At 39.4% G+C, this 13,370-nt stretch overlaps 1 protein-coding gene across 3 annotated transcripts in view; it reads right to left on the minus strand.

Moving 5' to 3' along the window:
* The window catches only part of trip4 (thyroid hormone receptor interactor 4), an 84,662-nt gene extending 74,567 nt beyond the window's left edge, over positions 1-10,095 (minus strand). Inside the window, exons 1-11 of one of the 3 annotated variants that reach the window (XM_042228717.1) lie at positions 9,882-10,094; positions 8,844-9,025; positions 8,603-8,733; positions 7,606-7,824; positions 7,438-7,516; positions 7,238-7,343; positions 6,865-7,080; positions 6,630-6,759; positions 6,249-6,442; positions 6,003-6,127; positions 5,326-5,417 (exon numbers count right to left, since the gene is read on the minus strand). In XM_042228717.1, coding sequence (XP_042084651.1) covers positions 5,326-5,417; positions 6,003-6,127; positions 6,249-6,442; positions 6,630-6,759; positions 6,865-7,080; positions 7,238-7,343; positions 7,438-7,516; positions 7,606-7,824; positions 8,603-8,733; positions 8,844-9,025; positions 9,882-9,961 — 1,554 coding nt within the window. In that variant the 5' untranslated portion in view covers positions 9,962-10,094. Of the gene's footprint in view, positions 1-5,325; positions 5,418-6,002; positions 6,128-6,248; positions 6,443-6,629; positions 6,760-6,864; positions 7,081-7,237; positions 7,344-7,437; positions 7,517-7,605; positions 7,825-8,602; positions 8,734-8,843; positions 9,026-9,881 lie in introns of all 3 variants that reach the window. The other 2 variants (XM_005942485.2, XM_042228716.1) reach the window with 2 other exon arrangements.
* Positions 10,096-13,370: the final 3,275 nt, after the last annotated feature.

Raw genomic sequence — 13,370 nt, forward strand, 5'->3', positions numbered from 1 at the left:
GCGAAAGCAAGACCCAAAGATGCATGATTGAGTATGAGCTTGCATGTCTGTTTACTGAGCGTAAACTGAATTCTCTGCATCCACACACAACTTCACCGCACTGACCTGTAAAACATACTGTTAGAGAGGGAAAAATATGGATGGAATAATGCAGGGGGGAGGAGAGGAGGAAGAGAGGGAAGCAACCACTGCTAAGGATTCACACAATGTTACAGAGAAAAGGGGCATGAAAAAAAAACCCAGCATTGCCTGACTTCCCTTCCTTTGGAATGCATCCAATATATCCTGTGAGTGTGAGTGTATGTGCGTGTGTGGCATGCTGGCAGGAAGGCTTTCAGCATATAAATATCACATTACCACACAAGGAAACGCAGGCATCAGTTTGAGCTTCCAGCAGGCCTAACAAGCACAGGAGCTCCACTCTGGAGGTCAGAGGCAGAGCTTACACAAATGGAATTCCACAGGAACCAGCACTTCTTTTAACAGATAAGTGGCTGTAGCCTTGCAGCTGTGTGATGTGGTATAAGCCTGGTTTCAGTTATCTCACATGTGCTAGTGTGCACAGATGTACCAAGCTGCAGTATATATAATATATATATACTGAGCTAGAATAAGATTACATACACAATTCCACAAAAATAGGCTTGAAGCCACAGTGAAGAACAACTTAAAGCCTCGTTTTATTAACTGACCAATGCACAGCAGATTAGATTAGATGAGATTAAGGTAGCGGGAAAGGCAGACATAGAACAACGCTCAGCTATTTTGGCAGTATGAGTCTGCGATCAGTAAAATCTGAACTGTGAAGCATCTGACTCAGCAACCCATGTTCAGTAAAAGGGGGAAAAAGATGTACTGCAGTATATTCAGAGAGACACCTGATCGTCTTAAACTCAGCAGGTCTGCAGCAGGACAAATACCCCAACCATACCACAGCGAGGGCCATAAAGAATTATCAGTGACAAGAAGACCGAGGAGTCCTGCAACAGATGGTATGGTTCCCACAGAGCCCTGATCTCATCAACACTGAGTCAGTCTGGGATTACATGAAGAAGCCAAAGGCACTGAGGCAGCCTAAATCCTCCGGAGAACTAAGATGCTGGGAAGAACCTGCTAGTCAAAAAGTGCTCACACCACGTTCCGACTTTAGATTTGTTGTTTTTGTGTCATATGTGTCATGCTGAGTGGGTTATTCCAGAATTACTTAATTTTGTATGTGCTTTTTTTTTTATTACTGTTAATTATTGCGGTATAATGGCTCTTTGACTTTGACAAACAATAAATATATGCATATGCCGCTGTTGTCAACTAAACATATATGCTGATGGTATACTATAACATATATATCTATCCATGCAGCAGATGAACACCATAAGAAAACCATTTTATATTCTTGCTTTTTATATAAAATCTTCTTATATTTACTTGCTATGCTGTAAATAAGAGTTTCACCTGAGTTAGCACTCACTTCAGTGCTTGCATTTCCTTTTAAAACCCAAATGTAAGTTTTGACTCAGTATGTTGGCAAAGTATCGTTAACTTCTAACATTAATATTTGCTTTATTCTAGTAATGAAAGCGTGACAGTGAGCATGCTCAAGATCAATACCCTAAAAGTGAAGCTAACTGAAATTCAGCCGCCATCCTGATTATTTTAACTTGTGTTATTCCTGCTGTGACACATCAAAGCCTGTTCTTGTCTAACAACAAAAATAAATAAATCATTCGTGAAATAAAAGGTAAATTTCTTTGCTCTTAAAGTGGAATAAATGACAAAAGAAAAAACAAAACAAAAACTGAGTCTTTAACAGTTCGTTTCGAGTCATGTCACGAATATGCATTTAACTGATAGGTACGTGAGCTGGGAAATGTGTTACATGCCAGCCGTTAACAGTTCTGAGGTCAAACAAATATGCTTATCTGAGATACCACAGACTGGATTACTGTGCAAAAAAAGAATGATGCAACTTACAGATTACTATGTTAATATTTTATCATTAGGAAATGTGTAGGGCTCTTTGTTCAGATAATGCATGTACAAACCTCCCTCACACACATTGCCCACTTTGACTTCTTGTCCTCTTAGTCATATCATATGAATGAAGACCTTTTTTTTTGTATTCACTAAGACATGTATCTCTGCAGCTGGTGATCTGGTCTTTGAAACAGGGTAACAAATCAGACCTTAAATGAGAGTATGGATTGATCCAATCAATTTTTTCACTGCAGGAGTAAGTAGATGTGTGATTCAAGCTCTGCATGGGGTCTGATGTGCCTTTGTCTGTGCTAGAAGCTTTCGTGGAGATAGAGAACACATATGTGGATGTGTTGATTTATGTATATAAAAAAAAAAGGGGAAAAAAGAAAAGAGAAATTCCTTCTGACTTAAAGCAGCTTTACTCAACATAAAGAATCTGTAACATTTTTACCACCTATAAAGCTGCTCAGATTGGCTGCACCTCTCTGTTGATGCTTAATTATCTCACTTAGCCTTTTGCAGCAAAAACATTCCCATTTTCAATCTGTAACATACCCATCTCTATCCCAACCCCCCTCTGCAGCAGGCAGGTCAGGCATACATCTCCACCCATTGCTGAGTGAGCACTGGGGGGTAGGAGTGGAGAGACAGAATACAGATCATAATGGCTGGCCAATTATCAGTACTAAGGGGGGGATGGGAAGCTGGGAGGAGTGAGAGATTACAGGGAGAACGGATCAATACACCAGTCAGTTTCTAATGAGGGAAAGAATTGGTCCAAGTCAAGCAGATGGAAATCCTGCTCTGCCTGAGGTGGTCTTTCTGCACTGTCTGTCAGCAGGGTTTCCGGGTTTTGGTGTTGTGCAATAGCGCCCCAACAGAGGAACGAGTGCAATGACACAGAATCGTCGATCAGTGACATTTAAGCGTTAAAAACATTTTTTTCCATTTCTGTGAGTCAGTAGTGTTTCTCTCATGCTCTCCTGATCTTCCCACATTCCACTTTCCCTGAATATTTCATACATCATGAAGAGACAGATTTAGAAGAGCCTGAAGAATAATGGCTGTCTGTCCTTCACCACCCCCCTTTTAACCACCCACAGCTGCCAGCACAGGACAGTAAATCCTACACCTCACCCACTCTCCCAACCCAGCAGTGCAGCTATGTGCTACTATACACTAGCACAACATGCCCTCTTCTACTTACACAAAAGGAATCAAGATTCAAACGCTAAACCATTAATGGCTTTTCCTTTTTTCCAAAATGTCGACTCCAATAGGCAAAAGCTAACAGTTCAGCACCATCATTAGGCATTTGGTGCTGTTATTCTTTTCTATTCTTTTCTAGTTGGTTCACTTTTTTTCTACATGTGTCTTGCTTTCTTTTTTTCTGAGGGGCCTTGTGTGAGGTGGGGGTGTTATTTATGGCTGCTCTGTGCAAGTGGTCACACATACACACACACATACACACACCCTTTCACAGGATGAAAGGGCAGCCACACTGCCTGCAAACATGATTTTACAGCCCTGGGTGGAATGAGTGGTGGAGGAGAGAATGAGGACAGAGTACAAAAGGGGAAAGCCCTTAGATTTACAGGTCCCAGCAGTCAGAATGCAACCATGAAACAGGACACATTTTTAAGGCTATTTTTTTCTTTCAACCAAAAACACAGCTTCTCAGAATTAAAAAAAAAAAACAAAAACTGCCTTTATGCAGGGAGATACTGTGTGTGTATGCAGAGATGTGCAGAAATACAACAACCCACAAGCAGATTATTGCCTTTTCTGTGTGTATGAGTCTTTTTTTTAAGACTGTGCAGTTTCCAAATGTGATCTGCTTTTGTTTATCACTAAAGATGGCAGAAGATCATGTATGCACATGTGCAAGAGGTTTTGCAGCTTTGCAGGGTGAGAGCATGTTTATGCAATGTGTAGAATTTGACGAATTCCCCCCACTTAAATAGTTCAACAAGACTATTCTACATGGATGCGAGTGTATCCGTGTGTTACGATATATATTGAGTATGCCAGGTAGAGGTGAAGAGTACAGAATAAAAAGTAACTAATGTAATCAAATAAGGCATGTACCTAAAGATGAAAATTTAAAGGAAAAAACACAACGTTCCTTGGTGAAGTGTTATAATAACATATAATACACACATTTAATAGTCTGTAAAAGAATGATTTGAGACAAGCAGTGTCTTGCAAAGCCGGGGGCAAAACAGCCAAATGAAGATGGCAATGCAATTAAGTTTAAATGTGTTCCATTCACAGCAAATGGGGAGAGCCACTCTGTTTCCACATAATGCTGTAATAGGGTGCATTTTCCAGCTTATATCTGGTAACACTGCAATTAATTCAACTGATTTAGGTGCAAAAGCTCAAGTAAACAGTTTATTAGTCCTACAAGGCAACAGTGACCATGGCACTAATGGAGCAGCAGCATTATTTGCTACATCACATGTTCACAGTCACTCTAACAGTGTGAACTAAGAGGGGGGGGAGGATTTCATTTCAAGTAGAATCGCTTTCTCCTGTGAACATATCTGAAATACACACAAAGACTGGTACCACTGTAAAATGTACATACCACCACTCTGGTGGGAGGTATTTTGGTGTAACGAGAGCTTGTATTTGGTTTCTGTGGTGGATACTGCCCCTAGTGTAACACTGTAAACTGGCAGGGAGGTGTTGTGAAAAGGGTGGAGTCTGCTCTCTGCTGACAGAAAGTGGCACTGCACCAAATTACTCACAATTACACAGAACAGCCAACTACACAGTCATTAAACAGTACTGACATGAAAGGACTAGAGCTTGAGATCATACTTATTACTCAAAATTATCCACTGGGCATTTCAAACACAATGAGAAGTCTCAATGTTTTTACAACCACTACTGTTTTTGCTATAACTGGAACTGAGTCATTACTTAACAGAGTTCTGAATGAAAAGACTTATTACAAAACTTTGTCTCTAACTTAATACAAGTTAAGTGTTTGATGCGTCACTTTAACACTGTCTCCAAGGCTCACATGGACAAATACATAAACCCTATATATGGCCTTTTTCATGTACAAACCCAGAATTTATTGACATTTTCTCAAGTGAATTAATTTATACTTTAAATGTACAACTACTTTAGATCACAACTAAGCACAAATGATGACAGGAAGGCTGTCATCTTTAATCCAGTTGCAGACATTTCATGTTTCTGTGAACCCACGACTGACTTCAAACAGAACCCATAATACCAATCGGTCATAAGGAAAACGTTAAGAGTAGTGAAACCTGAGAGTTTCACTTTTTGGTTGGGTTTTTTTTTGGTTGTAAAAGTACATCTTTCACTAACCTGTTCCCTGAATTGCTGCTGAGATAGACAGTCAGTCACATTAACGCAGCCCAGCAAGCAGCCAGTGGGATAGTCTTTAGGAAACATGGGCCCTGTGGAGATAAGACCAGGATCACTGAATCAACAATGTGTGGAATTAAAAGCAATCAGTATCACTTTATGACAGCAACATGACAGAGCCCAGTTTAGCATTAATATTACTTGTATCAGCGCTAAATTATGATACCAATATGACATGTTATTAACAGCATTTTATCATGCCCATGAAAAGAAAGTTGTGCTTGTTAGCAAATTTAAACAAATATACTTTTCTGCTAGAAATACTTTACTGTGTGCAATGAAAAAGTTTATTAAATATGCCCTAAAGACACTATGTCCTTTCACAGCTTTCACAGAGAAAGGCCAAAGCTTGGCAATAAGATCCAAAGGGCCTATTACGAAACCTAGCGCTAATGTTGTTACAACAGCCTTTAAAAGGGCCCACACAAAGCTACTGGGGGCATTTTTAACATAAATATTTCTATATAATTTTTTCCTGAGCCAAGGAAAGCATTACCCATGCATTATATTTTGTAGCAGCTTTTTTTCTATCTTCAGCAGCACCATATTTAAATCTGTTTAAACCAGAAATACATTTTTAGTATTCACAATATGATTCCTTTGTACAGCATCTGCACCTTTTTTATAAATGTGGCGATACATGGCTTCCACCTCTGCGATTTCTTGAGGGGTGGGCTTCTTTGCTGCAGCTGCAATCCAAAGTCGCCCACGGTGTGACGTGTACCACGTTCGTCCTTCTACCCTGCATACACACATAAAATGTCACATATTACAACACTTTGCCAAAACCCAAGTGTCTATAGGAGTTTATCATATATACACAACACACACACACACACACACACACACTGCACAGTCCTTACCTCTTGATGCCCTTTACCAGTAGCGAGGCCCACGGTTGGTGCATGCTGAGGCACCAGCCGCCATCGGACATCTCCTGCAGCTCTTTGTCTTGGAGCCTCAACCGGTGTCTTTCTTCTCTTCCCTTGTCCTCCATTGCACTCTTTCCCTTCTCCATTGGTTTCTTGTGGCTTTCACTCCCTCCAACATCAACCCACTGAAATAAGCATTCGTTAGAAACATCAGTAGAGTCTGTTTCAATGCTCACTGTTTTGTGATGGGTTAAAGTGCAGAGCAAACTCAAGGGATTTGACTGATATTTCATTTGAATTTATAAAATAATACAAATGACTAAAGAAGAATGATTAAAGAAGAAATGCCACGTTCAGAATGGATCAAGTTACCTCTGGCGCAGATTGCATTATGTTGGGATTCACCAAATCTCTGAGGCCCTGCCGTCCACCCTTTCTTTCAGAATACATTGGTGATTTGGACACCGATTCATTGCTCATTGCCTTGAGGGTCTCATCCAACCTGCAAATTATTGGAAACATTTCAGAAAGTCTGGCTGTTTAACACAACCACATAACATAAATCTGGAATTGCTGTTGTGATTCAGGTGCTGTCAGATTATCTTACTTGTTGTAATACTCATTCAGGTTGTTTCCCTCTTCAATTACTTGTCTACCAGCAAAGTCAAGTGTGATCTTCCTGTCTTTGCGAGAGGCATGGCGAAGCTCTCTCAGCTCCCCTTCCTTTTTCTTCAGTTTCTCTCGCTCATTGGGTGACAACCACTGATTGGATTCAGTGGCAAAGTAATCAGACTCGTCATCCAGAACCTGTGTTCTTCTGATACTGGGGTTAAAGGGAGGCAGTGAAGTGTTATTACCAACTTTCATCACTATCTTCAACAGCAATCAAAATGTCCTGTTAAAGTGTAAACACTGCACACAGAGCAGTAAACCTATCCATTCTTGTAAAGCTCTTTTCTTAACTGTGTGTTTTATGATACCTATTTCTGTCATATTCCAGCAGTTTGTCTTTGTGCTGAATTGCTTTCTCCAGCCCAGCCTTCATCGTGGCCTCTTGGTGTGAGAGATATTCTCTTTCTCCGAAGTCTGTCACCAAAATAAAAACAAACTCACAGTATCAAACCAGTTGATCTTTTCAAAGAGTTTCTTTTCATAAGTCCTGACTACTTAAGACCCTCACCGCCCATGAGCTTCTTTCTTAGTTTCTGGCTTTTGTTGGAGTCTCGTTGGAGGATCTCCTGTTCTTCTTTTGTGCAGACCTTAATCAGAAAACACTTTTAGCACAAGAAGAATGACAAAAAAAGCCCCAAAACAGCAACGCAATCTAAGGACTTAAAGTGATATGTACCAGGCTGCCACAGAAGAAACAGGGTCCTGAGCCCTCTTGCTCACACACAATACGGCCACAGGTGATGCAGTTGTTAATAAGCTTGTGCTTTTGGGCAAGGCATTCACAAGCATGCCGACCTGGGAGTAACACAGCCAGCCTGTCCTGACCCTCTTTAGCGTAGAGATTGACAAACTTTGTTTTCTTCTTTGATGATGATGTATTACTATTTTCCTGGGCCTGAAGAACAATTGAATGAAGAGAAGTAGAAAGGAAGACATCTGTTTAACAAATGAACACAACAATAAAAATGGCACAGGACATGTACAAATAAACATGATATTGATATCAGTTACAAGTTTGGATCCCGCTTTTTTTTTTTTTTTTAAGGATTCTTTATTATTTTTATTCTTTTTTGTATCAGAACGCAGAAATATCACCTGAATATATGAAGAGAAAACAAAGTTTACTTTAAATTATTCAAAGCAGGATTTGGGATGCCATAAGCAAGATTCTATCAACAGGCCATAAAAAGATAAAAATGATTAAACATTAAAAAGCATGTCTGTGACTCAGCCCTTCATGACTGAATAGCAAAAGCAAAATCCACTACTTTAAACAACAAGAAACAGAGTTACAAGTAATTTTAGAAGTCTGCTCATTACTGAACTGGATATTACACCAGTGGAAATCCGTCCGTTGCTTTGATGAATGCAGTTTTATGTCTTTGTTAGATATGGATATTGTGAAAGGCTGTGAATGCACTGAATTGACACACCATCCCATCTGACTACCATATTAAGTTACTTCACAGGTTTGATGTCCATATTGTTCTACAATGTAAAAAATATTTTTAAAAAAATTAAAATAAAACAAAAGAAAGAAGAAAATCATACACTGATGAGTAGGCATGTCCAAACGTCTGACTGGTATTTTATAAGTTCTGTCAATTTGGTAACAAATTATCTCCATAAAGCAGGTGAGAAGACAACAAAAGTGTGGCATTATTTGTACTCACCCTCATCAGATCAATGGGGGTTTTTACAGCTTCTGGCACAGGTTCTGCTTGGCTCACGGTCATCACCTCCTGTTTGTTGCGTCCTTTTCGTTTAGATTTCTTCTGGGTATCTCGGGTCATATCTTGTGCATCTAAAATATTTTTAAAAATTACCTTCATCAACGTTGTTTCAGAGCAACTGGGGTGTTTTTTTACTGTAGTTCCTTTTATGTAGTCTATCTGAATGAAATTTGTTTCTTACCTGGTGATGAAACAGATTCTTTGAGAATGAAAAGACCTGTGGTATCTGCTGCCTGTCTTTGAGTCTTCTTCCATCTGCTGAGGAGCTCGTTAATGAACTGCCCCTTTTTCCCATCTGTACCCTGCAGGAGGTCTCCCACATATTCCTCAATCTCTTCAGCCTTCTCGATTGATAGAATATATCTTGGAAATACAACAGCACAACTTCATTTATTGACGTTTCTATACAAATTCATTGCCTAACATTTTAAAAGACCAGAAATAGCGACGAACTGTCATTTAATTATCAATTACTTTTAAAATATGTGTCTTTCAGTAATTTTAGAAGTATGCTAATATATCAGGAGCTTAGGTATAAAAAAAAGCATTTGTACGAATGTGTGTGTGGTTGGGTGAACGAAACTTGTAGTAATATATACTGTAGCTATATAAATACCAGTCCATTTACCATATTAGTCCACGAAAAGCTTTTCATAGTTGCTTATTGGTTAAAGTTGCTTATTTTAGGGTACACGTTTATGCAGTTCTTAATCTCTGTCTTTATGATAAACTATCAGCTTTCAGGCTGTTGATCTGATGGGTGGACTCTAACTTTGCTTGGTTTAGTGTCCATATCATTTGCTTATTACCTGCCAAATGAAAAACGTTATGATTTCTCAACAGAAAACTATGTTCACTGTTTCGCTTACATACACTAAACCATGTAAACCACGTAAACCATGTGTGTAGATTTTTAATAGTTAAAATCATTAAAAATACATAAAGACACAAAGTCCCACTCGACACTTGTCATGTAGAAAAAGGTTTAATCTGACTTTTTAGCCAAAACAGCTTGTTCACGGTGAGCCACTAAATAGTCAATACACTGGCATACAGCTGTAGTGTCACAATTAATTAGCTGTATCAAAAACGACAACGACACGTCATATACATACATAAGTACACCATAGCGCAGCTTAGCTTACTAGTTAGCTGATCTGCAGATGCTACAATTAGCCAGACGGCAGACAGTAATAACAGGCAGGTAAAATTTTCTTACTGGACGATTTCTTCACCCGCCTCCAATCCAAACTTGTGATGTAACTGTTCCACACACCACTGCAACAACTGCTCCGACATTTTTACCAGATGACAGGCTCCACACCTTCAAGTTTAAATCAAAGAGACCGGCGTGTCAAGCACAAACTTATAGCATAAACGTGTTTCCAGTCGGCGAAAAAAACAAATGCGCACATAACATTGGCGTTTACCGGGAGTACGTGGCAGAATCCCGTCCTGAAACAACTCGTGCTGTGGTGTAAAGGTTCCACCTGACCAAACAGCAAAGTAAAATAAAGAAAGAGGGGGAAAAACACTTGTGTAAAATCATCTGTCTTTAATTGTAACTTTCTTTAATTATACGCGGGTGTTAGTGAAACTAAACACTCCTTTATCAGTGAAATACGGATTGGTTGCACTTTTGAGTTCAATCACTAGATGGCAGGTTTGCAGTAACTTTAAATACACAAGCTTTAGCTGTTGCTTAAATCGACAGGTTCCACCGAATAGTCCCACAATAGGCTTATACCTGGCATAGGTTATTATCGTACATGAGCCAATCAAGGTTATGCCTGAAGTGACTGTATTATTAGTAAAACAAGTATATAACAAGACTATAAAGTATAGTCATCACCAGTCTGGTTTCAATGACTCCAAATAAAACAGAGATGTAATTAAGATTTTTATTCACTGTTATTACAGTTTATCAGTATTATCATTATTTGGTATTATAACTCAAATTTTTATAATTTTATTATTTATTACTGATTACTACTGAACACTTTTTTTTGGCTGTAGGAAGACAGTAAGTCCTCCACTTGTGAGGTTTTATTTGTCATGGCCCTGAGTCAGTGATCCAGAGTTTATGTTTTGGATTGCTTTGGATCTGAAATAATATTCTAAATTTAGTGTTTTGTTTTGTTTTTTTGCACTTTTGTGTTCTTATTTGATCATTTAGTTTCTGGTTAGGTTGTAGTTTTTCGGTTCTTCGTTATTATTTCGTCTAAAGTGTGTTTCGGTTTGCCTTCAGTTCTTTGTGATTATAGTTCTCCCTCCCTCACTGCCTACTCTTCTCTTGTGTTTAGTAAATCTTGTATCTGTGTTTTTGTCTCCCAAGTCACTGTGCCAAGCTCACATGTCTATTAATTTGTTTCCCTGTCGTGCCTCTTGCTACCCCCTGCTCCCTGTTTAGTCAGTCTGTGTCTCAGTGCGTGCCTCTTGTTTCCTGTTGAATTTTGATAGTCTTCTGTCCTGTGTTTAGTGTATTCAGTTTTGTCTGTCATCCAGGTCATCGTAGTCAAAGGAGCTTGCAAAGAAAAGCGTCTGGACTTCTTTAAGTTACTTGAAGACGTTTCACCTCTCATCCGAGAAGCTTCTTCAGTTCTAAGGTCAAATGGTGGAGAGTCCCAGATATAAACCTAGTGGGAGTATCCCCCCACAGCCCACAGAGGGACAAAAGGACCCCCTGATGATCCTCTAATCGCCTGAGCCAAGGTGTGAAACTGGGTGTGGATCCCAATCAGCCAGAGTTTCGGGTGAGTTCATTGTGAAACCTGGCCCCACCTTATCATGCGAATTCCTGAGATCAGATGGCCCAGGATGTGAGTGGGCGTTAAGGCGTCTGGGAAGGGATCTCAAAACTGGATTATAGATGGCAGAGAGTTGGTGTCGTAAACCACCGCCTCTGTTCAAAGATGGTCGCTCACAGTGGACATAGATGGCTTCTTTCACTCCTCTTTCAAACCATCTGTCCTCTCTGTCCAAAATGTGAACATTGGCATCCTCGAAAGGATCCCCTGATGTAGAGGATCATCAGGGGGTCCTTTTGTCCCTCTGTGGGGGGATACTCCCACTAGGTTTATATCTAGGACTCTCCACCATTTGACCTTAGAACTGAAGAAGCTTCTCGGATGAGAGGTGAAACGTCTTCAAGTAACTTAAAGAAGTCCAGACGCTTTTCTTTGCAAGCTCCTTTGACTGTATTCAGTTTTGCTTCCTCTCTGTCTCGTTATGTGTGTTTAGTCCCAGCTGTGTTCCCGCCTGTTTCTCCATCCCCTCCTTATCCTGGATGTGTATTTAAGTCTTCATTCTCCCTCTGTTTATTGTCCCGTTCTCCTTATAAGGTGCATGTTTAGTTATTGTTTCATGGTCTGCCGTTTACATCTAGTCATGAGACTGAACAAACCAAAGTAAGAAAATAAAAACTACTTTAAAATCTTTTATTCAAAGAAAGAAAAGCGTGAAAAATAAATGATGGTCAGACTGTTTTGAGTTCAACTTAATTCAGCCAGAGCAGGAATGGGAATAGGAAACTAACTACATTAATAAAATACATCAGCTCCTTGGCTCACAGCTAGCGAGATCCCACCAATCTAAAATCTAAAATGAAATCTAAAATTAGCTAACAATCTCTAATAAGCTACCATAGATTAGTTTATGTTTTTGACGCTATTGATTAAATAAATTACAATCAAAACATGCTTTATATGCCACAGCAACAACCCCATATTAGAACAGTTTTGCACTTATTCTAATTTTCACGTTTTATATTTGCATTTGATTTGTGCCATGAAGCAATGTTGTTTTTGGTCTTATTCATTAACAACTAATCATGCTTCTGTGTCAAATGGTCAGTGAGCATCAAGACTCCAGTCACTGCTGGCAGAGACAGGATTTAGTACAGCCCAAGTTTTATTATTTTTATTTATCAAAGCTTTCATTTACTAGCTCAACATGGCCGCTCTATGGAAGAGTAGTGGCTTCTCCTAGCAAACCAGCACACAAATTGGTTAATTGTGAGCCCTTTATACCCTGCTACCACACCTTGTTCATAACCTGCCTGGCGTTTGTCCACACTTTCCAAAAAAGACAATTAGCCATGGAAACATTTACATATAATACTTTGTAGTAAAAACTAACTAAAAACACCAAATGTCAAGCCAAATGAACTGTCTGGTGAATATATAAAACATGCAGGTGTTCACTGCACTTTGTGTTGTTGCATTCTTTGGCTCCGTACCTTTTCATTGGGTTATTACAATTATTCCAAATAAATTTGGAAACTGAATGAAATGTAAATAAAACAAATGCAACAATTTGGAAATCATCTAAATCCTATATTTATTTATTTTTTAGAATAGTACAAATGTTAAGAATTAAAAGTGGGGGGACTTCATGGTGTCATGGTGGCGAGAGTAGCAGCATAAACAGGAGCTCCTGCATTGATAGCTAAAATAATCCGCAATTCAAGAATATAATCCATTAAAAGCGACTTTCCCCTCAAGAATAATGAGCGGAGATAAAAATAAGAAGGGACGAGCCCCAGGCCGAAGCTTAGAAACGCGACTTGAGAGTAAGGCTGGACTGGGACAAAAAACCCGGGCATTTTGACTAGAGACCGGCCCACCAGGATAAAGATTGAAAATGTGACGTCATTCAGGGGTAAAACCGCAAAGGATTCTGGGAACTTGTGGCAAGAGGTACTAGCGCA

This window comes from Haplochromis burtoni, unplaced genomic scaffold, assembly GCF_018398535.1.
Source record: "Haplochromis burtoni strain Fernald_Lab_line unplaced genomic scaffold, NCSU_Asbu1 Contig_343, whole genome shotgun sequence".
NCBI classification, from domain to species: Eukaryota; Metazoa; Chordata; class Actinopteri; order Cichliformes; family Cichlidae; genus Haplochromis; species Haplochromis burtoni.